We start from the raw sequence: 25,908 nt of genomic DNA on the forward strand, positions 1-25,908 counted from the left end.
AACAACAACAAGCCAACGATATGATGGTAAGCTCCGACGGGGTTAGGGTTCCCAACTCTCCTCTCTCGCCAGAAACAAAGATGGCGCCATACGTGTGTATTTACATGTACACAAGCATATAAGGCAAAACACAAAACCCTTGTCTTTTGTTCTTTTGAAGGCAATTGGACATAATGGGCTGCAGTTTCAAAATAGCTAGCCCACATTCTAATATTGGGGTGTGACAATTCTCAACGTGAAAGCATGGCTTGGCAATCCATAAACTTGTATACTGTTTAGAAATTCTTGAATGTAGATCATATTTTCATATCCGCTTGTATCCGACGTTTCTGTATTAAGAGCTGAGATATCATCTCTCCTCACCTGTAAATAAGAAATTATTGGAATTTTAGATATGTTTTTAATATTAGTATTTTTTTTAAAATACTCTTACTTCCATATCCATATTCCATATTCTATTTAATTTGCATACCTGGGAGCTTGGTAAGCATAAACTGATTTATCTTATCAACATCGTCATTTCTTGGACTTAGAATAGCTTTTTCACTAAAAAAATTTGGATCAGTCCTGTTTGCAAAATGTTCTCCATAGATTTCTCTAACTATTGCTTCAATAGGATTTCCACTTGTATTAATTAATAAATCATCCGGAATTTCTATCTCCACATCCCCACTATTTGACTCGTTGATTTTGCCATCCCCGATATCAAGAAGCCACTTTGAGAAAGTAGCGAGAGCACCCGCATCCATACTATTACGTGCCTTGCGAAGTCTCAGATTTTCAGTAAGTATAAGAACTTTACAACTATTCCAAAGAACAGATGAGTTGATAGATGCTAAAATTGTCGCTACTCTTCCTCCTTCCGTAATAACAAGTAGTATCTGTCTAAAATCACCTCCTAACACAACAACTTTACCTCCAAAAATCTGGTCACACCTCATGATATCTCGCAAAATCCTATCCAAGGTTTCGTAGCAAAGCTTGTTCATCATTGGAGCCTCGTCCCATATTATGAGCTTTGCTTCTCTAATTAAGTCAGCAAGATCAGATTCGGCATCGATCGTACACACAGAATATTCATTAAGATTGATTGGAATACCAAATCTTGAATGAGCCGTTCTACCACCTTCCAAAAGCAAAGCAGCTATACCATTTGAAGCAACATTCAGAACAATATTACCTTTAGACCTTATATCAGCACCAAGAATAGTACACATGAAAGTTTTCCCAGTTCCACCAAAATCATGGACAAAAAACATACCACCTTTGTTGTGATTCACAGAGTTAATGATTTCTTCATAAACACGTCTTTGATCATCAGTTAGCATAGGTAACAACTTATCGTACAATTCATGTTGTTTATGAGGCTTATATATTCTCTCATCTGCGATAAGCCTATTTACACCTATGTTCATGATACTATCATCTGGTTTAGGCATTTTCTTGAAGGCCGTAAGAGACGTCCCATTCGATCGCAACATAAGTTTTGTGGTAGGATATTTTGTTAGTTTCACCAACATAAGAAACATATCTTTTCTATCTGAGCCCGTGCCAACATTAGACCTACCACAGTAAAGTTAAACACTTATTTATAATCTTGTCTTGCGAAAAAATGAAATATATTTAATTAACAAAATAACATTTTGATGTACCTGGATCGTTCATGCTTCTCCTTTCTTTAAACAAAATATCCTCACACAAGATGTCCTTTGATTTATTCCAAACTTCAAGAGGAACAATTAAACTCTTTGTATGCAGTAGGATTGCAAATAACTTCCTTAAAAATTTCCCAAAACACCATTCACCTGCTTCATTTATAGCCGCAATGTATTCCTTATCGTCATCCAGTAATCCCAATGCATAGCAAGCTTCTTGAAAATCCTTATAAAGAACACTATTGACTGTTTTTAAATAGTCAAAGCTTGTTGGTCCTGGAATTTTATTAAGCAAAACTCGCAAGTAATAGACTTGTCCTACAGAAGGCGGTACATACGTAATCCTGCCTATTGCAAAACTTTTCCGTTTCTCTGACCTTGGCTTCCAAAGTCTTTCTCTCCTATTCCACACAAATTTTGATGGAAATTCAGCATATGTGAGTTCTCTGGCTTGGGGATAAATCTTGTTGCATTCCATCCAGCCCAAAAATTTAGAAGTTCTATTCGTTGTACGGTGCAAAACATCTTCTATTGGATCATCCTCGTTGTAAATAGCCAATTCTTGTCCTGGAAGATGAAACGGGAGTTTTTCTACGGGTGTAGTACGATAACAAATCGGGAAAGCAAATATTCGCCAAGAAGCCTCACATGCAGACACGTATCTAAAAAAAAGTTTGAATTAGTTAGATTATAAAATTCACGTTAAAAGTAATTTTCAAAAAAAAAAAATGAGAATGTTTGACAATTTGTATAAACGGTTACCTGCAATTGAAAAACTTTTTAATTTCATTTTTCTGATCTTCTTCTCCTACTGTGGCTCTAATATAATCCGGACCTTTTGTGATGTACTTGAACAAATACTTGACTGAATGTGTCTGACAATCATAAGTTCTAAGATTTTTCAGAAATTCGGTAATTACCTCTCCACTCCTTCAAGCATGCAAATTGTATTACACAAACGACAATCGTATCTTGATATTCCTTTATCTGTGTATCAAAGTCCTTCGCAAGATCACCCCACACCGTGCAATTCAACCGGGTTCCACTATATTACGAATCCATGAAATAAGAATATATATTTAGATATTATATTCCAAAATAATTTTAATTATAAAGAATATTTATTAAGAAATCATACGTTAAATCTTGCAAATCGAAACTCAATTTGACATTATCCTTCCCTTTTGTTTTGACGCTATCAAGATTTCTGACACCAACGATCTGACCGATAACATCTACAAAAAATACATATGAATAGATTTTTTTTTTCTCTTAAAATAAAATTTTAAATATGAAGTTAACAACTCACCAAACAATACATTCTTGTCTAACTCTCCAGCCAAGATAGAAGAAAAATTCTGAAAACATTTTTCTGGGACACGAACTAGGAATTCATCATATGGTTTCACTATAGTGGTTCTATAAAAGACGATTTTAAATCTCAAAGAACTTGTCTTATAACTACTATAATAATCTACTAAGCTGAATGTATTAACTATCTTAGAATCGCCGTCAGCGAGTTGGTTCTGAAATCTGCTGACCAATCCATCTTCAATAGATGCATGTATCCTTGTACCCTATATATAACGATTAGAAGTTAAAAAGCTATTATCGAGCTTTTCTAAAAATATGATAGAGATATCAATTAAACATTACGTTTAAAATATTTTATTAAATCTTACATCACTGTCAACGAAGACCATCTATAGAGACTTGAATGACTTCCAAAGTCTTATGATATGGACTCTAATTTTGTAATGGTCTAGGGCAGGGTTGAGATCGCCTAACTGAACAAAGAGACGAACATTCATCTTTTTAGAAGTCATATTGAGTTGTGCATATGACTTTTTAACACATTAGCGTATCAATATATATAGAGATGTTATACAACCGACTTGATTTTTTAGAATAATTATTTACTTTATTTTTTAAAGACGATAATGATGAGGAATGTAAACATATCATATATGAAAATTCTAAATATGTTTACTAAATTAAAAAGTAAATTTCACATATTTATACTTCTATAATTTTTATGAAAATCATCAAGCACTTGTAAATTGCCATATGTTGACATTTGAAATAAACGTTTTTTTGTAAATTATAATAATGGACTTTATATATAATCATTTCGCAAACATGTAGAAATCAAAGTCATTTTTTAAACAATTTGAAATAACAATATTTAAATTTAATATAACTCAATATCTTTTAAAATCAAACATTAACCAAATGTGTTTATCAATAAAACCATTAAATTACTTAAATTCGAAAATCGGAATTGAACAGAGTACTCAATAAGGAATTCGATGCTTCTCAAAAGAATCCTCAACATCAAGATGAATATAGGATTCAAGTGCATCACTGTATTTTGGAGAAGAAATAATTTAAATCAGTATTGTCCATATCTATTAATCATTAGATAAAAAAAAGTTTAATTTATTATTTACCGTCATTTCTTTTTAAAGAAAACAAAAAAACATGGAATAGAGAAAAGTTTTGGAAGAGAGTTAAATGTAGAAGTTAATAAGTTAATGCTTTAGTTCTTAGATTTACAATTCGATATTAGGAATTTATAGGGTGCTAATGGTTACATTGAAAGTTTTGACTCCAAGAGACGTTACCACTCACACCTATTGATCAAATAATTGAAAGATTCATGAATATGGAGATATCATCGAATTATACAAACGAAAAAACTGTTTTGAATAAAAAGGAGAACTAATATAATAAAAGACTTTGATTTCTGTAATATATAATAAATGAAATAATATTATATCAAATTAAAATCCAAACTCAATATCATAACGTTCTAAAGTATCATATATTAATATAAATTTTTTAAAAACCATATACTTTTAAATTAAAAAATCAAATTTCTATATCAGCAAAGGCATCTAACATCTGTGTAACTTGAGGACATTGAGGATTGATCATGATACTCGTACAATTGTGCACCGTGGTTGCCATCCATGTATCTATATTAATAAAGTTTTAATAATTAACTAACTTATTTTTTTAAACAAAGTCATTATAATAGTATCAGCAAGAAATAATTTGAACCTTTACTCTCAAGCTTGGCAAAACGTAACACACATATGATATCACTGTCACGATGTATCTAATGATCATAGAAGGCGTTCGCGTAGTCCTTTGGTAAACGACATGAGAAACGATCACCCCTACAATTTTACTTATTTGAGAATTTTTTAAATTAATGAGAATTAAACACGTAAAGCTTATAAAATTAGAATAACTTACTCAATATTTTCTAGAACAACAAACAACTCATTCCATTCTTTGTATGGTGGACCTTGTTCACAGCTATTTCCAACACTAAACACTCTTCCGATAAGATCTGCAAATATTTTTCAATAGTTAAAGTTAACTTATAATATAATAATAAATTTTTACCCTTACCTACACAATAAGCAGAATCTACACAATATAGTTTATGTTTTTTTTCTTTCTGATTTTGATTGAAAACCTTTTAAAAAAAAAGATTCAATTCCATATTTTAAGTTTATATTATCTTTATAACTAATTTTGTAATTACCCTATTTAGTTAGTTGGTATATATATACTATAATAGAAGTCGATGATAAAATCATGCTAGAATAAATTTTATGATTAGTCATTTAGTATAGTTTCAAATTGTTTATTTTAATTTCAAACAATCTTAATGTCAATTAATCTATTAATACTATTATCTCTGAGAATTACTTCGAAATAAGATTCCTTTATGATAATCACCAAATTTCTAATATATTAAAATATAAATATATCAAATTAAAATCCAAGATCAATATCATAGCGATTTAAATTATTTCAAATTACACTTTAAATTTTTTTAAATCAGTTCTCCATTTCGGCAAAAGAATCAAACATCTGCATGACTTGAGGACATTTAGGATTGATCATGACCATTGTACAATTGTGCACCGTTATTGCCATCCATGTATCTACATAAACAATGTATAATTAATTAAAATATTTTATAAACCAAGGAATAATAATTTTATAGAATAAATAATACGAACCTTTATTGCTCTCAATTTTGGCAAAGCGTAACAAATATATGATATCATAAACATAATGAATCCAGTTATTAAAGAAGTCATTCGCGTAGTCTTTTGGTAAACGACATGTCAATCGATCACCCCTACAATTAAACTTCTTTTCGAAATAAAGACATTAATGAGAATGATGTTCACAAAATCGATAGAATGACTTAATCAATATTTTCCAAAACAACAAACAAGTCATTCCATTCTTTATATGGTGGAACTTCTTCAAAACGATTTCCAACAGTGTATCATCTTCCGATAATATCTGCTCATAAAAGTTCCATTAGAAGATAAATTATCATATATAAATAAAATTTATAATATTAGTTTTTTTTTTCATCTCACCTACACAATAATCAGGGTCTAAATATCCACTTTTGTTATCATTAAATGATACAAAAGAAAAAAACTGCTTTGAAGTCAAAAGATGATTTTTTCTAAACCATGTCGTGTCTCTCCAATGTATCATAAAATGATGATCAGTTATCTTTAAAATCCCATCAACTATGGTTAGTGAGAAACTTGATAACATTATCCATTCACCTTCTTCCAGAATGTTTATAAAGATATCACGATAAGGAGGACGCATCATCACTTGAATTTTTTACCCTACATTAAAGAAATATATAAGTAACATAAAATTATAGAATTTTATCAAAACACGATGTATACTATAAATATACCTTATCATCAACTACAATTAAGTCTGTCTATTTGAAAAGTGGATGACGACACTCAAACTTCCTCAGAATTTTGACGTTAATTTTCCACACATGAACGAAGGGGTTTAGATCGTCCACATCGTAAAAATAGTCTCTCTTCCCGATTTATTTTTAATAGCATTGGATAGAAGGTTAGCCATGATTTCAAAAGAAAAAAATCTAAGGAAAAAACGAAACGTACGATTTTGACTTCAAAAGTTTTAAACGAATATATATATATATACATAATACATATATTTTTTTGGAATATTTACATTTTACGATATTGTCAAAACTTCAGGTAACTTATTTTTACATTTATCAGTAATCACCAAATATATTATTAGATTTCCCACTTCTTTTTTAGAAAATTACGATTTTAAAAAATGTTAAATATTTTGTAGATATTTCATTCAATGAATATAGAAACTATATCACCATGAATATTTCTGGATAATATTGAAGTCCAACACTAATTTATGTTTATTTTCAATTTTTATTGGAAAACTTTAATATTTTAAAATTTCTATTTCGCAGACAGGTCAATATCTCTATTTTATGTTATCGTTTTAACGAATTTTAGGATTATAGAATAATAAAATAATTTTGACAGATAATAAAAACTCTATTCGAAGATTTGAAACGATTATGCTGAAATTCTTAATATTGTTAACCACTAAAAGGAACACGAAGTTTATCCCAATCAATATTAGGAACAACACATTCTTTTACATCTTTCTCAATTACAACCCTAACTTCTTCTAGCCTGTTACGCTCTAGAACCAAGTCGGTATGGCCCTCCAAGATATCATTCACTAGCGAGAGTTGAGCATCGATCGTTTCAAGTTGACACATGAGGTCGATAGATTCTTCCTTCTTCTTCATATAATCTTTCCTTCAGAACCACATCTCTTTATTTTTGAAACGCTTGTTTAACCTTCTCGATTGCTCCATCTTCCCATTCGAAATCTGACATGAGCTCTTTGCGTTTCCTCGAACTTTCACCTTCCATTGAAAAATCTGAATCTATAGTATTGAAAACTGTAATTTTTCAAGGTAATAAGGTAATAAACGAAAGTTTAAATACATAGTTTGAGATCTTACCTCAAAGATACGATTTTTTTTTTTCTTTTTTTCTTTTTACTTTGTTGAGAGGGAAAACCAAAAGGTCACAACATTAGAGATGCGTATAGATATAAAATGCTTAAATATTTGTTTAGAGAATCGTGAAGGCTTTCATATTGGCGTCTCATGAGGCCAGGCCCAAAATAATTAAACCAAAACTAAAATTTATCCGTCTTTTGTAGAGATTTTAGATTAAAGTATAATTAAGAAAAACTCTTACTTTATATATATATATATATAAAGTTATATATTAATAGTAAAATAGTCATATTAGACTAAAAGACTATGTAAAATTTAGTGAATATAATTCTAAATTAATTCTGACATAACAGAACACAATTCCCACGTCCAAAGTTACAACAAATTATTTTCAAAAAGTCATAAACATTAAAAGTAAAAGTGAACATAATAGGAAAAATGATTTCTGGACGTATAGCTAGCTCCTCCAACCACATGCTTAATCTATTTAGTCTTCATTACTGGACTCAACGTCTAGCCAGCACCTGTAAAGAAAAAGTTTCAGGTTTTAATTTCATGAATAATAGTGTTTACTCTAAATTTATTTAAATTAAGGACATTACATTATATCTCCCGTATTGATTCCTGCCATTTCATCTTCAAGTTTGACATTTGAACATCGTAATTGGGACATCAAACATTGCAAGCCTATCAATGTAAAATTTAAGTTAGAAAATGTTAGTTTTAAGTGGTATATAAGATGATTACTAAACACTACCTTCGTAAATAGAGATCCTCCAAAACAGAAGAGTACACATTACTGGTTGATTAGCATAGGTAGGGGAGAAAACTATTCTTCTCCATTTATCAAGAAATGCATTACAAACCGAACCAACAGCAACACATTCAATCTCTAGACCACTTTAAAAAATAAATTATTTCCGAATTAGTTAACTAAGAATTGTGTTAAATAGCATTAGATTGTATTTAAAATATTATCAAAAGTTTTGAATATTCTCTTACTTGTATTCAAGGATAGTGAAAGTACAACTTGATTCTATGAAATGTAGCCATTTTGACGTTCAAGGAAATTAATCGTCCGTGGCTCGTTTACATGCAACACCATTCCTATGGCATCTAACATAAAAATAATTCCAACCAAAAAAAAAAAAAATCAAAACAAATTCATCATCTTAAGATTACTTAAATAAAAAAACTTACCAACACAACAATTCTCCTCCTCAGGCGTGGAATTACGCATTTTCAATGCATCAGATAGAAGGATAAAATTGTCAGTGCTTCGCAGATATATTGGTATCATTTTTGTGTTATCCTGGATCAGGATCTCAAACGGATTGTTTGAGTTTCGGGATGATTGTTGACCTTCAATCACTAAAAATTCAGAAATCTCATACCAGTCTCCTTCCTTGATGTTTCCATAGTAACTTTCTACATAAAGATCCGCATCTATCTTGGTATCAATCCTATTTCCCTATAATAGAAGAACAAATTATCGTTTTTATTTATTTATTTTTCTTGTACTTCTCATTTGATATTTAAAATAATTACGGTTAAATGAAAAGAGGAAGAAGACTTACCCTCTCGTCTACCAAAATCAAACTCTGATAAAAAGGTTGTCCTTGAATAAAATGAGGTGGCCATTCTCTAAGAATTTTCACAGCAACTTTCGGGTTACGTAAAGTAGGATTCAAATCTTTTAAGTACAACACCATCTTGTTTGGGTTCTTTTTTTTTTGTGTATTTAGAAGCAAGGAGAAGTTTCAAATATTACAATAATTTATTTGTAGTTCATATATTTATAGAGCAAAGAAGATAAGGATTATAAGAATCAGAGTTCTAGATTTGTGTGGATTGTATAAAAACCCGTGGTCTACACAGGAAAAGCTGCATGAGTCTCTGTTCGATAAGAATGAACAATGTTTTTTGTTTTTTTAAAATACTTTATTTTAAAAAATTTAACTGGACGTTTGAAACTCTAAATTTCAAATTGCAGGACTATTTTTGCATTTTTCAACTTGCATGCTGACATCTTTTTATTATCATGCATTGGGCTATCGTATCTTTGTTACGATTTTTGTTGGAACTTTTTTGGAAACTTCAAAGTCTTTATCTTTTCATTTTTTGTAAGTATTTTATACGTAGATTTTTTTTTTATATCAAAATATGTATAATAGATATTTGTATGAAAATATTGTTAAAAGGAAATAATAAATCGATATCTGTAAATAAATTTAAACTTTCATTTATGTTAAAACAAAAAATTATAATCCATCTATTATTAAAATATAAAAGAATTAAAAACCCCCTAAATTCCCTAATAAGCCAAACAAAATGAGGAAGTCAGTCTTCTATTTGTGAGTCCTCTTCCTTGGTCTCCTATAAATTAGTTAATTAATATATGAAAAAAATATATAAACGAAATTTTATAATGTTTTCATCTAATATATAGCATGAACAGAGATGCTAATCTTACAATTCCATCATTTTCACCACCTCTGGAATATGAGGATTGAGTTTTATTTGCGTACAAACTGTAGAAGATATACTTCTTTTTCCTGCAAAGTTTTAACAGAAATAATTCTTTTACTAACTGATCAACAAAACTGAGCAATAAATATCATCAAATTGAATGTATACCTTGGAAAACTTCAATAACAACCCAACGAATAACACAAATTAAGCGATCACCTCGGAAAGATTTATAAGTATCGTAGAATTTTGCAGCCGATGTTTCGAATAATTCACACTTTATTAGGGTTCCACTAAAACTGCAAGAATTAAAAATATAATTCAAAATCATAATAATGTATAATATATATATATATATATATATGAGTATTATAGTTTACCTGAAATCACGAAGATCAAAAGAGATTTTGTGGTTAATTGAGTAATCCGCTGCTCTATTATTCATTTCAAGAATTTCTTCAATACTTTGCATCTCATCGTCCTCTTCTTCCTCATCTAAATCTTGGACATATTTATCCTCATTATGATCATCGTTATCACTATTATCTGATTGGTATTCGCCCTCATCATCAGTTTCTTCTTCAGTATCATCCTCTTCTTCATCCATTGTATCATAACAAACATCATCTTCCTCATCGCTTCCTTCTGGTATATTATCATCATCGTCCTGATCTCCAACATCACTGTCATCATCAGATTCTTGAAAGACTGTGAAATTTGATTCTGAGTGATCATGATAAGAAGTGTTTTTCTTTTTATTTGAACCAAATCGAGTACAATACTTAAACAACATACGGATATCATCACTTTGTGTTACGTCCACAAGTGTCTCATGATTTTTTGACCCCTTGATTTCCTTTTTTTGTTGTAATTTCCTGAAATTACAGCTAAATTCCCCAACTTTCTATGCAACTTTTAGATTAAATTTATATTTTATATTATGCAGACTTGATTGGTTAAACTTTTTAAAAGTAACTATTTTTTAATATACGTGTTTTCACTAAAACATCCTGAAACGGGGAGTAGTTTTTAAAGGGTTGATAATAATCAATATAAGCCCAATCTAACAAGGGCTTTAAAAGCCCAAAACGTAACCTCAATTTGTTTTCCGAAATAGAAAAAAAAAAAAAAAAAAAAAGACAGAGTACCGTCTTCGTCTTCGTCTTCTTCACCAGCTACGGCCGTAAAACCATCAATGGCGACGGAGTCGCCGAGCTCTGTTCGGAAAGGTGAATCTTTCGACTAATCCATGAAATTCGAAAAATTGGATCGATTAAATCCATGAATCTGTCGTTTCATATCAATCCAATTACGTAAATCAGGAAATTGGAATTAGTTTGATGTATTCTCTAGGGTTTATCTTTCTGTTACAGTTGTTGTTCATCTAAGAGCTACTGGAGGTGCTCCTATACTCAAACAATCTAAGTTCAAGGTAGACTCTTATATCACTCTTCCTCGCAAACTAGGGCTTTGTTTTATCAATTCTTCCATAATGGGATCATCTCATGTTGTTAAAGTTGTATAGTATATTTGGTTTTTACTTGATCAATTAGAGTGTTGATGTAAGGTTTTGAGTCTTGTTGTCTGGTAGTTCACAATCTAGGCAGAATCTTTCTGATTCAATTCATATTTTGTGATCTTTTTGTGTTGTGAATGTTGTGCGATTGCTTGTTATAGATTCCAGGGACTGATAAATTTGCAAAAGTGATTGACTTTCTAAGAAGACAGCTCCATTCTGACTCATTGGTATGTATACACTCAGCTTCTTCTCTATATCTGTATTGAATCTTTTATAATCGGTCTGACATTGCTCTTTTGTTTGGTAAAAGTTTGTCTATGTGAATAGTGCTTTCTCGCCGAATCCTGATGAGTCAGTGATTGATCTTTACAGTGTAAGTCTTTTTCTAATCTCTTTGTGTTGTGGATCAAGAATCTATGTTTCTATTTGCTTACTACATGGTGGTTTCTGGTTTTGCCGTTTTGGTATTTGCAGAACTTTGGATTTGACGGTAAACTGGTGGTCAACTATGCTTGCTCCATGGCATGGGGATAAAAAAACCGAATACTACAGAATTCTCAAGCTCTGTAAGCACATTCTTTTTACTGCTACTTTCTTTCTTTTTCGGTTTCGATGATCTACAAAACTTTGATGCCGTGTGTCTTCTGTTGAACTTCAACTTAGCATTCTGGTTTCTTCAATTAGATAAGTTTTTTTGAACCAAAATCTAAGTCACATCTTTACATAACTGAAGATGATGAGTGAATCCTATATATGAGCATCACCATGAAGTTGAGCTTTTTTTTTTCAGGGTCACAATGCTAGATGCTTGCTTTTTTTTTTTGGAAAAAAAGACTTTTCAGATGAAAGTTGATGTATGTATATAATACATGTACATAAAGACCATATCCAACTTCAGAAACAATAGATTGTAATCTCGCCTGTGAACTTTCATCGGGTAAAAAAGTTTCTTGTTCAGTTCTTCTCTCAAGAGATTCCAAAGAAGCGTTTGAACATTTTTCATCTCTGCATTTGCGCTTCTTCCTTTGCTATGCTACTGCTGCTTATTATATGTAGCTGAATGGGTAGAAAAAAAAAACCTAGAATAGAAATTTATTTACAAAATTCAATATTTAAAAAATTAAAATCATGTATTAAAAAATTACAAAAAGTTTCTTAGTAAATTAACTTATTCCATACATATGAAGCTGTTGCACCTTGATAAAGATGATAAAGTTTGTAAATTCATGTTTAAAAAAATTACAAAATAGTTCTTAGTAAATAATTGTAAGTAACTTCTTTCATACATATGCAGCTGTTGCATAATGTGACAAAAATGACAAAGTGTTTGTTTGGATATAATCATATAACTAACAGTTTTGGTTTTTTTTAATCAAAACAATAATATGTTAGAATGATAACTAACTTGCAAAAAATCTAAACAGTTTTCTTACCGGAAAATTAACTAACTTTATAATCTTCACCAAATTTAGCCTTAATCCGTTATTCCCTCTCTGAATTTTCCCCGGGAAAAAATTTACCATCTCTCTCAAAGTTTCCTTTGGGTCAATCAATTTACCATCGTGACATCCATGTTCTTCTGAATAATCAATCTTTCACCAAATCTGGATTCAAAACGGAGACTTGTAATTTCCCCGACAAAACAGAGAAAGTTATGTTTTTTTTCTACAGATGACGCACATTTTGATTCCGGTGACGAAGACAACCAAGGAAGACCGTTTTTGATTCAATCACATTTACAAAAATGGGTTTTCTGCATTGTCTCTTCAGATCTCGGACCTTCAATGTTTTGATCCTCGCTCTGTTTCTCACCATTCATAGTTTCTTCCTCGTCGAATCACAAGAACCACCTCCGACTCCACAATCTCCTCTGCCGCCGCCGCCACCTCCTCCTCCTCCTCCTCCACCTCCACCTCCTCCTCCTCCACCGCCACCTGTCAATGGGACCGTTGAACCAGGCATTTCTCCACCGCCTCCTCCTCCAGTCAGAGAGACTATCGAGCCTGTGTCTGCTCCACCACCACCGAGGTCGCAACCCCCTCCCCAAAAGAATCATTCACGGCGGTTTCCGCCTCCACCTCGGCCATCGGAGAAACCAAAGAGAGGTGGATTAAACAAAGGGAAGACTGTGGGACTAGTCTTTATTGGGTTAGTTGCAATGTTGCAGGTCTTTGTTGTTGTCTTCTTGTTTTACAAAAGAAATCAGCTTCTCAACTTGAAAGACACTAATTGAGATTTCTAACTATATTCTGGATTGACGTTAACTACTCTTTCGTTCATTTGAGGTCATCTATTAGAGTGATGATTAGAAAGGAGAATGTATTAGGAGGACAAAAAAAAAGTGCAATTGTTTCAACTCTCTCATGTAAAATTGTTTCAGAAATCACATGTGTTTGTTCTTTCCAAGATTAATCTGATTCACCAAATGGTTTTGTTCACTATTTATCTTGGTCTGCAATCTTTTGGATGCTGTGTTCGGAGTGTTCCAAGGTGCAGCTTTTATGAAATAGTGATATGCTGATAGTGAGATGATGGTTCAAACAACACTAGACATATGGAGGCAATACAAATCCTAATAGTAATAGTCAAAGCTTCTTCCTTTATTCCCTTCTTTTCTTCATGAGGTTCAAAAAGAAAGAAAGAAGCGGCTTTGAAGAAGGAAGATAAGAACCAGACATAACCTTGGCTATGATCTTTGTCTGAGTTAAAAGGTTCCAATGTGAATATAACATACAAGCGTGAAACAAGATAGATCTCCAGGATTTAAATATCTCAATTCCATTGTATAAAAAACTATACACTTATGTACAAAGCAAAGATTTTGATTCTAATAGGACTTAGCAGTATCTTCTCTTCATCAAATAGACATGTCTTACTTGTTGTGGAAACAGACCTTGAAGTTGTTTCCCTTTCAGAAAGAATATGCAAAGTATAACAAGAGACTCTAGTGACCCCAGAAAACGAGAACAAGCACGGTGATCACAAGTCCAACAGAGAATATCAAAGCCTGCATACAATTTTCAAGCGAAATAGATAAGTTGGTAGATCCTCTTTTAAAGCTGAGTTGCGTTTTTGTCATTTTTAAAGAAATTAGAGGAGAATGCAACTGGATCAGCTAACTTACAGCTATAGCAGAGGCAGCAAGACCAGATCTTTCCCGTGGATCTCTACGGTAATAGTTGATAAAATATAGAAATGTTGCAACGTACCACGCAAATGGGCAGACAAATCCAAGAAGAAACCTTAACATAAACAGGTAAAAAAAGAATCTGGCTTCAGCAAGACATTACATCATCCACAAGCCACAATATTATCCAAAAGCCACAAAAAAAGAGCGAGTGACTCACGAGAACCATCCGATTCCACAACCGAAGCAAGGAAGGGGCTTATAGAAGAGTCCTAACTCAGAGTCCTCACCATCACGGATCAGAATATACTTTCCTATCTTTTGTTCCTCTAAATCTGCTTTAACATATTTTCCAACATTCACAAGGAACTCAACAACAGTAGGAGTCACAAGAATCATAAAAACTAAAAAACACAAGAAGAGACAAAAGTTTGAGAATTTTACTGGCATTCATGGCGAAAGAAGTGCAATGGTATAATTTTGTAAGGCCGATCTAAACTTCCTCTCACTCTTAAGTAACCTGAACATCAATCACCAACTGGTCTCAGATACAAAAATGTAAGGCAGAAACTTTTCTATACAGATTTCAAAACCAATCCAATGTAAAGCAGCCTGAATGTCAAATTGAAAAGATTGAGGATCATTACTGACTAACAACAAGAAGGAAATAGATTCAGGAAAAATCTCAGAAAAATCTGCATTTCCTGATATGATCTAATACAAAAGAGAAGGAAATTAAACATAAACCCTAGGAAGTCTGAGGAGTTTCGAGAATCAAAGCAATCAAAGAAGAAACAAAACCCTGAGAGAGAAAAAAAAAAGGACGAATTTTTCTTTTAGTGAAAATTAAACGAGGGAAAGAGAAAAATCACCAGGCAATGCAAAAAAAAAAAAAGAAAAAGAAAGAAAAAGAAAAGTTGTTGAAACGAGATTGCCTGAAAGATAGAGATAGAGAGACAGAAGGAGAAAGAGAGAGATTGCCTGAGAGATTCGCGACCGTGACCGACGGCAACAGAGATTCTTGCTTTCTTTTTTTTTTTTTTTTTTTTTTTTTTTTTTTTTTTTTTTTTTTTGACAACAAAAGATCAGCTCAAACGAGCCAATTGGTTGGGAAATCGTTTACAAATAAAACAGATTCTTGCTTTCGTTGCCAAACGTTTTTTTTTAGTTCTTCTCAATTTCGTTTTAGCTGCTTGTTTGGAGATTTTTTTATTATATATAATATAATAATAAATATATAATGGCTGAATTTTTTTTAATATAATATTTTCTTTCAGATGCTTTTTTAAGATTTTCACCAAAATTAAAAAAAATAATAAATATGATATTTTTTTTGATACTTATTTACTCATATTTTTTATGTATATTTAATTATTTATTATAAAAATAAAAATATTAATTAGTTATTTAATTTAAAAAATAAAAATGTATTAAATACATTAAAAATTATTTTTTGTGATACAAAAAAAATTATAGAACATCAATCCTTGTATCGTTATGATGCAGAGAAAATAAGATATCACTTTTTGTTGGATTTTGACGCGATAAAATTAAAAACTAAAAAGACTTACAATTTATCTCTAGTATTAAAAAATAAAAAAGAGAAATATAAATGTCTATATAAATCTGTTATTCACATACAATAGAACCTCCAAAACTTAATACTGTTTAAATTAATATTCGCTATAAATTAATAAATTATTCTGGTCATGAGTTGGGCTGGTGTAAAAAATGACATATTTCGATAAAATAATAAGATAATAATTATTTTGGAAATAAATCCTATGTAAAAATATAGTTCCATCAATATCATAAATTAATAATCATATAAACTGGTATATATATATATATATATCTAAAAAAATCTAATGAAATATGATTCTATTGTTGTTTGTCTATTCTTGAATTTGCATTCTTGTTGGAGCTCATCTCTAATTTTTTTCATTATTGTATTTTCAAATCGCATCCATAAATTGTGAAAAGTCAGGATAATTGCTTCTTTAGTAATTAGTTTTAAAGGTACCGCAATATTTTCTGTGACTTCATCATTACCATGAAGGATAGTAGTAACAATTTTTTCTAAACTCTAAACTTCTAACATTTCTCATTTTTACTTAAATAATCTATTAAATAATTAACATTCATCCAAGATTATAAATTAAGAAATTTTTTAAAAAATATGATTGATAACAAAAACATCTTATGTTATAATAGAAAATTTTCAATATGAATATGAGAAAATCTTTTCATAAATTAATAAAATATTAATTTATTAATAAATTAATAATTATTAATTTATCGATAAATTAAAATTTTTATAAATTAATAAAATTTTATGGTTCATACTTTAGAAGTTTGACTGTAAATTGAATAAAGTGATCCATAAAATATCACTAAAATAAGTATGAGGAAAAAAATCTAGAATGTTTTAATTTCGAAACTCTAAAAAAAGCCCCTCGAACCTTTGAGTAGAGCTATCTTAAACCCCTATATTTTCAAATTTTTAGTGTTAACCCCGATGTTATGGATAACCCTCAGCTTTGGTTTCAGCTGAAATTTTTGGGATTTGTTTTTGCAATTATGATCACGCAAAACTCAGAAAAACGATATGTATCGGAACAATCAGCAATATTATCCCTTTGGTTTTTTTTGTTTGTCGACAATATTATTTGATTGGATGGACTTTGCTTAATCGAAGCTTTACATGTTGAAAAGATAGTAAGAACCAAGAATGTTGTTTTGGTTTTTTTTATTTATTTATAAAAAAATAGAGATTACGAACCTCACTCGCTCAAAACAATCTACTTGTATCAAGTATGGTTACAAAACCCATCCCATATATGGGGTTAGTTTAACAACATAAATTAATGGGGTTTATTTTGCCTCCCTCCATCAACAACAACCAGAACCAGCAAAGAATATCCCAAAATCCAGTTTATAGTAGAAATGCTGATTCCCAACCATATTTTTTATTCAGAGAAACAAAAAATCTTTTTAACCCATTTAAAAAACTCTGAAAGAACTGAGATTTTCAACGTATGGAAACAAAGAAATCTAATTGGTACAGACAAAATGCGAGATCAAAGACCCTTACGAGCTTTGAAGTGTTTTTTCCACTGTGTGGTTCTCTTTTTAAAGCAACATGGATTCAGGGTTCTCAATGTATCCTTTAAATGCCTTCAACCATTCAGCTCCAATGGCACCTGCAGGAAAAAGAATATTAGATTTACAAAATGATGATGAATGAATCAATGATGACAAAAGAACCAGATTACCGTCTACTACGCGATGGTCACAGCTCAGTGTAACAGGCATGTAATCAGCAGAGTTGAATTGATCTGGACCGTTACCAGGGACAACTCTCTTTTCAGCTGTTTTTTTTTTAAAGAATCAGACACAACTTGAATCGGTTATTCGATCTTTGGTAAGGTATTAAAAAACTCTGTTCTGCAGTGTGAGAGAGCATACCGGATCCAATTGCTAGAATTGCGGCTTGTGGTGGATTAACGACTGCACAGAATTGTTTGACTCCAAACGGTCCACCCAAGTTAGAAACCGTAAATGTTCCTCCCTGAGAAAACGAGATTATTAGCCTGTTTATTGAAAGATATGATTGGTGAGTTAAGCCAATAAATTTCTCTCACCTCATAATCTTCTGGCTTTAAGCTGTTCTCTCTTGCTTTTTGAGCCAATAACCGAACTTCTTCTCCAATTGTGGACAGACCCTTCTTGTCTGCGTCCTGGAGTCAAGAAGTTGAAACATCTAATTCAGAAACCTGAAGTTTTTGCTACAGCAAAGGGCTAAACATTATTTTGCACCCACCTTCACAACAGGGACATAGAGCCCGTTTTCTGTCTGCACTGCGACGTTGATGTTCACATTTTTAAACCTATAGAGAAAGGTTCAGATGTTTGCTACCCCATTCATATTCAAAAAGTTGTCGATGTACTTACTGGCGGATGTAATCATCAGTCCATGAACTATTGCACTGAGGAACTTTCCTGAGAGCTAATGCAGCAGCCTAAAAAGCATGAAGACGGGTAGGATAAATTAAAAGATCTGTCGGCTTGCATGTAAAGTATACACAAGTAAGATGTACCTTAACAACAAGATCATTAACAGATATCCGTTTCCCACCAGAAGCTTCTTGGAATGAATTAAGCTGACTCCTCAAACTGCATATACAAAAATACGCTTTGTCTAGCTTACACATTGACAGCGACTCAAAATAAATCATTCAAAACTTTATACTTACCCCATAAGTTTGTCAACACATGTATCGACGGTCAAGTAATAGTGAGGGATAGTTTGCTTTGAGAATGCCAAACGTGAGGCTGTGACCTGTCAAAATTATAAAGTTAAAGAGGTTTCAGAATCCTTGAACCTATTGAAACTGACTTAACAAGGCTGCAAGAGTTATATAGGTTTTACCTTTCGTATCTGAGAATGGGGGATGTCAACATAGTCCAAAGCTGGAGCCTTAGAATCAGTAGATTTAGATGGCTTCGCAGTAGCTCCTTTACCACCTGAAGCTGCACCATTGGAAGATGTAGTAGGACACAAGGATGAGTGATATACTGTAAACAGAGGTAAGAAAGGTCTAAAAGAAAAAGAAAGGAAACGAAGAGTCAAGGAGTGACTGATACCTAAGTATTCATCGATATCTGCCTTCACTATCCGTCCTTCAGGACCTGTGCCTTTAATGTTTGAAAGAGGCACCTGATTTTTTTTTAAAGTAAACGAGAAGAAAAAATAAGCAGGAAGATTAGGTAAAAAAAAGAATTCCTAGAACAATGTGATACTGACATTATTATCTTCAGCCAACTTTCTTGCAAGAGGACTAGCAAAAACACGATCTCCTGTGGGAGGTGCGCTAGGCTTGGAAGCCTTCGGTTCAGGAGGCGTTGATGGCTGTTCAACCTTCTCTTCCTTTGGTGGGGTAGGAGTTGGTTCTGCTTTAGTAGGAGCGGCATCAGCAGTAGATGATGGGGTGTAATCTTTGAACTTTCCAATGTCCTCTTCATCTTCAACTGTAATAGCAATCACCTACTTGAAGGCAAAAGAAATTTGACATGATCCAAATAATTCCATTGAACATTTCCACAAATGAATTGTGGATCCTAAGACCAATACCCCGAGTCCCATGAGAAACCATGGTAATACATAACTCTACAGAAACCAGACAATTTTCATACCTCGCCGACTTGAATTTCTTTCGAACCCTCCTCCTTTACAATCTTGGCGAGATAGCCCTCTTCCATGCATTCCATTTCGACGGTTGCTTTGTCCTACAGAAGATAACCTAGTTAGAATTATTTCCAAAACATGAACATAAAAATACGGAGAGGAGAATCAATCAAGATCGACATTACAGTTTCAACTTCACAGAGTACTTCTCCAGGAGCAACTTTATCACCTTCTTTTTTCAGCCACCTGGCAATGTTACCCTGGAAATTAGGAAAACAGCTTATTAGAACGTAAAGATAAACGAGAGTAAGTTTTGATCAAGAGGTAAACAAAGGTCCATACCTCAGTCATTGTTGGCGAAAGAGAAGGCATCCCGATCTCTTGATGAGGAGGCAGATCTGAAACACGTTTTCAGAAATTCTAGGTAAATCGAACCAATGTAAAGCTCATACCATTTAGCATTCTCAATTACACAATTATTTAAGCAATGCAACTGTCTTAGCAGGAATTTTGCAATAAATCCCTTAAACCAATTTCAAGATACAGAACAAGCTGAAGAAAAGCTCATAAAACAAATTTTAAGGTCTGGGAGAAAAAGCTGACTACCTGAACCTGATGAAAATCCTCTAGCTGATTGCATTGAACTGGTATGCAGAAAAAAGTACGCTTATAGTTAGGAAAAAATAGAATCTATACAAGCAGGTAGCTAAGGCCACATAGAGTAAGAGAATTGAGACTAAACCATGAAAATTCTTTTCCAAACATTAGCCTTCCCATTGCACTGCTTAGATTTGTTCTCGCAGTTGAAAAACTGGACACTGGTACCTACACAATGAAATTAACGACATCAAGGCCACATAAAACTCGTAAGGTTTCTGCTAACTAGTAAAAATGATTCAATGAGAAGAGACACTGCAACACAGCTAGAGAGAGAGAGAGAGAAGAGCAACGAACTTACAGTATTGGTGCTACATTTGGAAATCCTCTCCAGTGGGGAATAACCAAGACGGGCATTAACAGTATCTGAAGACCATAACATAAAAAAAAAAAAAAAGAAAAAAAGCTGAAGCAACAAGCAGAGAGTCTCACAGATACTAACCATAGAACCATACAAAAGTACAATTGGATAAAACTTCTATCTCAAAGAGGATCAAAAGTTACCTTCTCTGTTCAGAGGAGCTCGATTAGTGTTAGAGAAACAGCGAACTGTTGAAGCATGTTCCCGGCGCAGTAAAGTCGAAACATCCTTCAACTGTTGAAAACAAAAAAAAACAAGTGGACGGCGTTACAGATCTCAATCATCTCGCAGAAGCAGGCTGATCATAAATAAAGCTCTCAATCTATAGCTAATTCAGCACATTGATCGTAACTTGGAAAGTAAGAATCCGAGATTATCAGAATAACCACAATTTTCAATTGAATCACGAAATCAGAAACCCAAATTCGAATACCACGATCGGTGAAGAACATAATAACAATGCAAAATGATCGGAGAAAACGAAATCGAGAAACAATTTACCTTCTTGGAATGATTGATGATGCGTGACGCATAAGAAGCCATTGATATGTAATCGGAACTGCTTCAGCCGATCCGATCCTCGCTTCTCACCTCTCTCTCTCTCTCTCTCTCTCTCTCTCTCTCCCTGTGTTTTGGTTCTATAAGCAATGAAGTAAGAAGAAACTTTTTGTTTTGGACTGTTAGGGTTTTATTTTTTGTTGTAGTTGTTTATCGAATTTTGATTTTAATTTTTCAATTTATTTTTGTTTTGTTTTGGTTTCTCTCAGCTTTCTTTCTGATCCGAACCAGTGACTGGCGAATGAATGAACCCTTTAGAGAGAGAGAGAGTGCGTATGGCTTTATCATCATTGCAGCTTAATCGTACGGTCGTGATTAAAGTTGACTTTATTGATTACAGGCCTGAACGAACTAGGCCCATTAATGGCCCAATCGGATTGCTATATATATTTTACACAATTTTTGCAGTTGGAAACTAACAAAAAAATAATAGGAAGAAAAAAAAAAGAAAGTAGAAAAAGCGGGAAACAGAGTTAGTTACATCTTCTTCTCCGACGAGACGAGACGACTGCGACTGGGTTTTTCTGAAACTCAGGTACATTACATACGCGAATGATCCAAATCTTTCTCTTACTCTCGCATTTTGATTCAATCAAAAGAGATCGATGCTTAAAATCTCTGCTTCAATTGCTTGATCTTTTGTTTCTTTGTTTCTTTTTTTTTTCCTTCAGCGTCGAGGCTTCGTCAGTGGCCATGGATTCTGACGATAGTTCATCAGATAAGAACGCTCCCTCTGGGTTCGTAATCTTTTTTTTTTTTTTTATCTCATTTGGATTGTTTGATTTTGTGGGAAATACAAAGAGATTGATCGATGCTTAAAGCTCTGCTTCAACTAATAATTTCAATTTCTCTCTTTTTTTTTACCAGCTACGAAACTTCTTCTTCAACGGCCAAGGATTCTTCTTCAGATCCTTCATCAGAATCGAACGTTCCCTCTGTTGTACCTTCAGATCCTTCATCAGAATCGAACGTTCCCTCAGATCCTTCATCAGAATCGAACATTCCCTCTCGGTTAGTGATACTTTTTTATTTTTTTTTTTGGATTCTTTAAAAGCAATCTTGGAGATCGATCGATCGATGGATGTTTAAAACCTCTGCTTCAACTAGTAATGCCAATTTCTATCTCTTTTTTTTTTTTTTTTTTTTTAATTGTTTCAGCGGCGAACCTTCTTCTTCAGCTCCCTTAACATCTTCAGATCCTTCAGCAGAAGCGTACGTTCCGGAACCTATGCGTTTTGTGATCTTTGTCTTTGAAAATTGATCTTTAGCTTTTTCTAGTTTAGTTATTTTGACAGATTTGTATCTCTCTCTTTTTTTCTTTCTCAGCCAACAGCTTGAAAGGCGCAGCATAAGTTCTGGAGGTAGCTCAGAAGATGAAAGAGGTCCCTCAGGGTTTGTGACCTTTTCGATTCTTTTGACACCAATCTTTAATTCCTGGTTCTAATGTTTTTGACAGATTTGTTCCTTTCTTATACTCTTTTGTTTTAGGTTAACCAGTGATGAATTGATTTTGAAGGCTTTAGAAACAATCTATGAAGATGGAACTGGTCTTGATTTCGATGATATTTACAATTTTATCGAGGTTAGGAAAATCTCTTTCTCCCTCTCTCTCTATGAGATCTGTGTTTCATGGTCATGACTCATGTTAAGTGTATAGCTTGTGTGTATATTGGTTGGTTCTGATGAAGTGAGTCAATAGCTGATTACAACAGAGAGATATATCGAACATTAGGATTCTTAGTTGGAACATCAGACTTCAAATACGCGTAACACCATTGAAAAGCCTTTAAAAGGAGTCTTAAATTTGCTGAGTAGAGTCCTCCATTGTTATTTGTTAGACTGTTACACATCTCATTCAGAGCTGTTTGGGTTCAATTCTCAGAGTTATTCTTGTGGTTAATATAAATTTGCAGGACAGGTTCGACGTAGTGGATGATTTTAGGGAGCAGTTGGAAGCCCAGCTGGAAGCTCTAGTTGCTGACGGCCAAATACAAAAGGTAACTAGTTTTTCAAGTTTATTTTAACAAGAAACCCATATACTGGAGCTGCTTCATACTAATTAATGCAAAGATTCTAGCTATCTATAGTTTTGTTTGATCAAATTAAGAAAATAAAAACTTGCAAATGCAGGTAGGAGACCGCTACAGGATCCGCCCTGTTGATTTTGATATTCCGACTCCACCACCAACCAAAAGTGCAGAAGAGGCGACGAGCGCGAAGCCACTAAACACTTCCCCAAGTACTTCTGCTACTTCCGTACCAAAACCACCAGAAGGAAATCCTCAGATAGACGCAGCAGTAAAAGAACTCGCAGAGGCAGAACAGTTAGAGCGTCAAGCACAAGAGGCACAAGACCTTGCCTATAAACACGACCAGGTGCTAAAGTTTGAAAGCCAAATAAACCTGCAGCTAGCCGAAGAGATCCTTAACCGATGTAATAATGTCCACCTCTTAAACCGACGATGTATTGTCAATCATCATGATCATCACTAAGCTTTTCCTTTGTTCCTTGCAGGTGCTAATGGTCAAAAGGTTTTCCTGCGGAAAAAAGATTGATCATCTGGTCCGGTTCAATGTGGATCTATACGATGACCGGTTTCTTCTTTAACAGTTTTTTTTGGCTTTGAGTACGAAAGAGTCTGTCGAAGATATGTGATTTCATTTGACAAACTAATCACTCTTTGTTACTTCCGTTTACTTTTGTTTTGAGGCTATGGGTTGGGTGTAAGAGCAAGATTATCGGTGGTATGTTATTTTAGGTATCTTATTTTTGAAAATATTGTTTTTTGAAATTTAAAAATTTTAGATAGAATAGAAAATAGAAAATATTACAAGTTCAAATTACTATATACTGCAAGTAATTTACATCAACATGTCGAAATTCATATTCAGTAGTTCTTGTCTCTTATAAGACAAAATATCAGAGCTTCGATTTCAACAAACAAAAAAACAAAAGAATCTGCTGATATTATCCAAGTGGAAGGATGAAAACAGAGAGCTCACACAATCGTTAACTACATATATAAAAAATTGCAGTTGACTTTTAATTAGACGTTAGATAATTGTTACTTGTTAATCACATAAATATATATCCTATAGTAATTGGTAAGCAACTAAACTTTCTAAAAGACTATAAATTCAAGCCCTCACCTCCAAAACTAATTACTCAAAATTCCTCTCCAAACACAACATAAACAAAACAAAAAAAAAAAAAAAAACAAGAAAAAAGCGTAAGTAGAAGTTTCAAAACATGGCCTCAAAGAACACTATAGCTCTTTATCTCACCATCAACCTCGTCTTATTTGGCTTCACCGTGTCCCAAACTCCAACGTGTCCCAGGGACATCGAAGCTTGTAGCAACATATTTGGCATCGGCTCAATTATCAACTCTCAAACAGTGAGGCCATGCTGCGATCTCCTGCAACAACAGTCAATGATTTAGAAGCCATTTGAGGAATATGATAATGGTAATGATGCAGAGTATAGAAACTAGATGATAATAAACTATAAACTATCGAAACATAAACGAGAACTCAGATATATTGCCAAGAAACATAAACGATATTCTGAAGAAGCATGAGATCCTTCCTTTGATCAGTGGCTTCAACCTTCTTCTGTGACATTGATTTGATCTGCAGGTGAAAAGCAATTTGTTGGTACTTTCTTACTTCAGTATATACTAAGATTCAACAACATTTTAGGCATGGTGATATCAACATTTTAAAACATTTACGGTTATGCCAAAGAGTGAACTAGTATAAGGCATGAAAACCAGAATGAGCAAACAACGAGATTCAACAAGTAAACCTTCTTAGAGCCACATAATGAATGAACCAGATACTTTGCTCAAGGCATCACATTACTGGCACGGCGACTCAAAGATCTTCTTAACAGACGAGACTCACAATCACAACTCTAGTAACTTCAACTTCTAGAAGAATATAAGGCCAGAGAGCTTTTAAATAAGGCTACTCAGTGGACTAGCTGAAAACAAAGCTAACAAAGGAGCAAAGCAGCATTCTGCAATTCACAGCTTTGACTAAAGAGAGCTTTAAAATGATGGGAACACAATAACGTATCAGGCCAACAAACAAAACTTTGCTCACTCGCTCGAGTTATGTGTAGCCACCAAACTCGAAATATCAAGTCACCAAATTCAAATGTCACAATCAACAGATGATGAACAAAAAGAATCAGAATCAATCACAACCTTTTCGAGATCAAACTACAGACACAATATTGCAGATTCATAGCAGTTAAAGAGCAATCTAATCAGAAATAGATGAAACAACAAAAGTGAAGATAGAAAATTTTCACCTTCAAGACCTTGAGCTTCATGTTCCCGTAGACGAGACCCAAGCCAAAAGCCGAAGCTCGAGCCACCTGATCAATCAAAGCGAAAAAAAACTCATTGAATCACACAAACACTTAAAAGGAAACGAATCAGGGCTGTTATTTTCCTAAGGCTTGCTCTGTTAGCTAATTTTCTAACAAACATCACA

At 33.0% G+C, this 25,908-nt stretch overlaps 6 protein-coding genes across 14 annotated transcripts; 3 read left to right on the forward strand and 3 right to left on the reverse strand.

The window, feature by feature from the left end:
• The first annotated feature begins 11,073 nt into the window (after positions 1–11,073).
• LOC104742941 (ubiquitin-like protein ATG12A) lies at positions 11,074–12,472 on the forward strand. 2 transcript variants are annotated; one of them, XM_010464027.3, is made up of 6 exons: positions 11,074–11,225; positions 11,370–11,428; positions 11,674–11,742; positions 11,826–11,888; positions 11,990–12,081; positions 12,179–12,472. In XM_010464027.3, the coding sequence occupies exons 1-5, from the start codon at positions 11,192–11,194 to the stop codon at positions 12,047–12,049; spliced, it is 285 nt and encodes a 94-aa protein (XP_010462329.1). In that variant the 5' UTR covers positions 11,074–11,191; the 3' UTR covers positions 12,050–12,081; positions 12,179–12,472. The 2 variants fall into 2 exon arrangements, with proteins under 2 accessions (XP_010462329.1, XP_010462328.1); XM_010464026.3 differs by having other exon boundaries at positions 12,306–12,472.
• Positions 12,473–13,130: 658 nt separating this feature from the next.
• On the forward strand, positions 13,131–13,921 carry LOC104742942 (uncharacterized). Its single transcript, XM_010464028.2, has one exon. It carries the CDS (start codon positions 13,260–13,262, stop codon positions 13,746–13,748), a length of 489 nt encoding a protein of 162 aa, XP_010462330.2. The 5' UTR covers positions 13,131–13,259; the 3' UTR covers positions 13,749–13,921.
• Positions 13,922–14,179: 258 nt separating this feature from the next.
• On the reverse strand, positions 14,180–15,875 carry LOC104742943 (large ribosomal subunit protein eL20z-like). 8 transcript variants are annotated; one of them, XM_087483807.1, is made up of 6 exons: positions 15,785–15,875; positions 15,624–15,666; positions 15,087–15,162; positions 14,863–14,977; positions 14,640–14,757; positions 14,180–14,522 (listed from the first exon to the last, which is right to left on the reverse strand). In XM_087483807.1, exons 3-6 carry the CDS (start codon positions 15,094–15,096, stop codon positions 14,460–14,462), a joined length of 306 nt encoding a protein of 101 aa, XP_087339933.1. In that variant the 5' UTR covers positions 15,097–15,162; positions 15,624–15,666; positions 15,785–15,875; the 3' UTR covers positions 14,180–14,459. The 8 variants fall into 8 exon arrangements, with proteins under 8 accessions (XP_087339933.1, XP_087339932.1, XP_087339931.1 ...); XM_087483806.1 differs by lacking the exon at positions 15,624–15,666 and having other exon boundaries at positions 15,087–15,180; positions 15,766–15,870; XM_087483805.1 differs by lacking the exon at positions 15,624–15,666 and having other exon boundaries at positions 14,863–14,980; positions 15,087–15,180; positions 15,766–15,841.
• A 1,554-nt stretch (positions 15,876–17,429) lies between these two features.
• On the reverse strand, positions 17,430–21,757 carry LOC104742945 (dihydrolipoyllysine-residue acetyltransferase component 3 of pyruvate dehydrogenase complex, mitochondrial). The gene is made up of 19 exons (XM_010464033.2): positions 21,350–21,757; positions 20,992–21,082; positions 20,789–20,853; positions 20,573–20,655; positions 20,437–20,474; positions 20,173–20,228; positions 20,016–20,090; positions 19,839–19,931; positions 19,450–19,689; positions 19,290–19,362; positions 19,075–19,175; positions 18,899–18,984; positions 18,743–18,818; positions 18,597–18,664; positions 18,466–18,532; positions 18,287–18,382; positions 18,111–18,213; positions 17,918–18,013; positions 17,430–17,845 (listed from the first exon to the last, which is right to left on the reverse strand). The coding sequence occupies exons 1-19, from the start codon at positions 21,389–21,391 to the stop codon at positions 17,775–17,777; spliced, it is 1,620 nt and encodes a 539-aa protein (XP_010462335.1). The 5' UTR covers positions 21,392–21,757; the 3' UTR covers positions 17,430–17,774.
• A 56-nt stretch (positions 21,758–21,813) lies between these two features.
• Positions 21,814–24,183, forward strand: LOC104744163 (single myb histone 3-like). Its single transcript, XM_087486620.1, has 9 exons — positions 21,814–21,941; positions 22,078–22,143; positions 22,274–22,417; positions 22,565–22,618; positions 22,733–22,798; positions 22,895–22,988; positions 23,320–23,403; positions 23,537–23,840; positions 23,922–24,183. Exons 2-9 carry the CDS (start codon positions 22,100–22,102, stop codon positions 23,960–23,962), a joined length of 831 nt encoding a protein of 276 aa, XP_087342746.1. The 5' UTR covers positions 21,814–21,941; positions 22,078–22,099; the 3' UTR covers positions 23,963–24,183.
• A 247-nt stretch (positions 24,184–24,430) lies between these two features.
• Positions 24,431–25,904, reverse strand: LOC104742946 (uncharacterized). The gene is made up of 3 exons (XM_087486337.1): positions 25,899–25,904; positions 25,724–25,813; positions 24,431–25,038 (listed from the first exon to the last, which is right to left on the reverse strand). The coding sequence occupies exons 1-3, from the start codon at positions 25,902–25,904 to the stop codon at positions 24,940–24,942; spliced, it is 195 nt and encodes a 64-aa protein (XP_087342463.1). The 3' UTR covers positions 24,431–24,939.
• Positions 25,905–25,908: the final 4 nt, after the last annotated feature.

The sequence above is a fragment of the Camelina sativa genome, chromosome 14 (genome assembly GCF_030686135.1).
Source record: "Camelina sativa cultivar CO46 ecotype springtype chromosome 14, ASM3068613v1".
In the NCBI taxonomy this organism is placed as follows: Eukaryota; Viridiplantae; Streptophyta; class Magnoliopsida; order Brassicales; family Brassicaceae; genus Camelina; species Camelina sativa.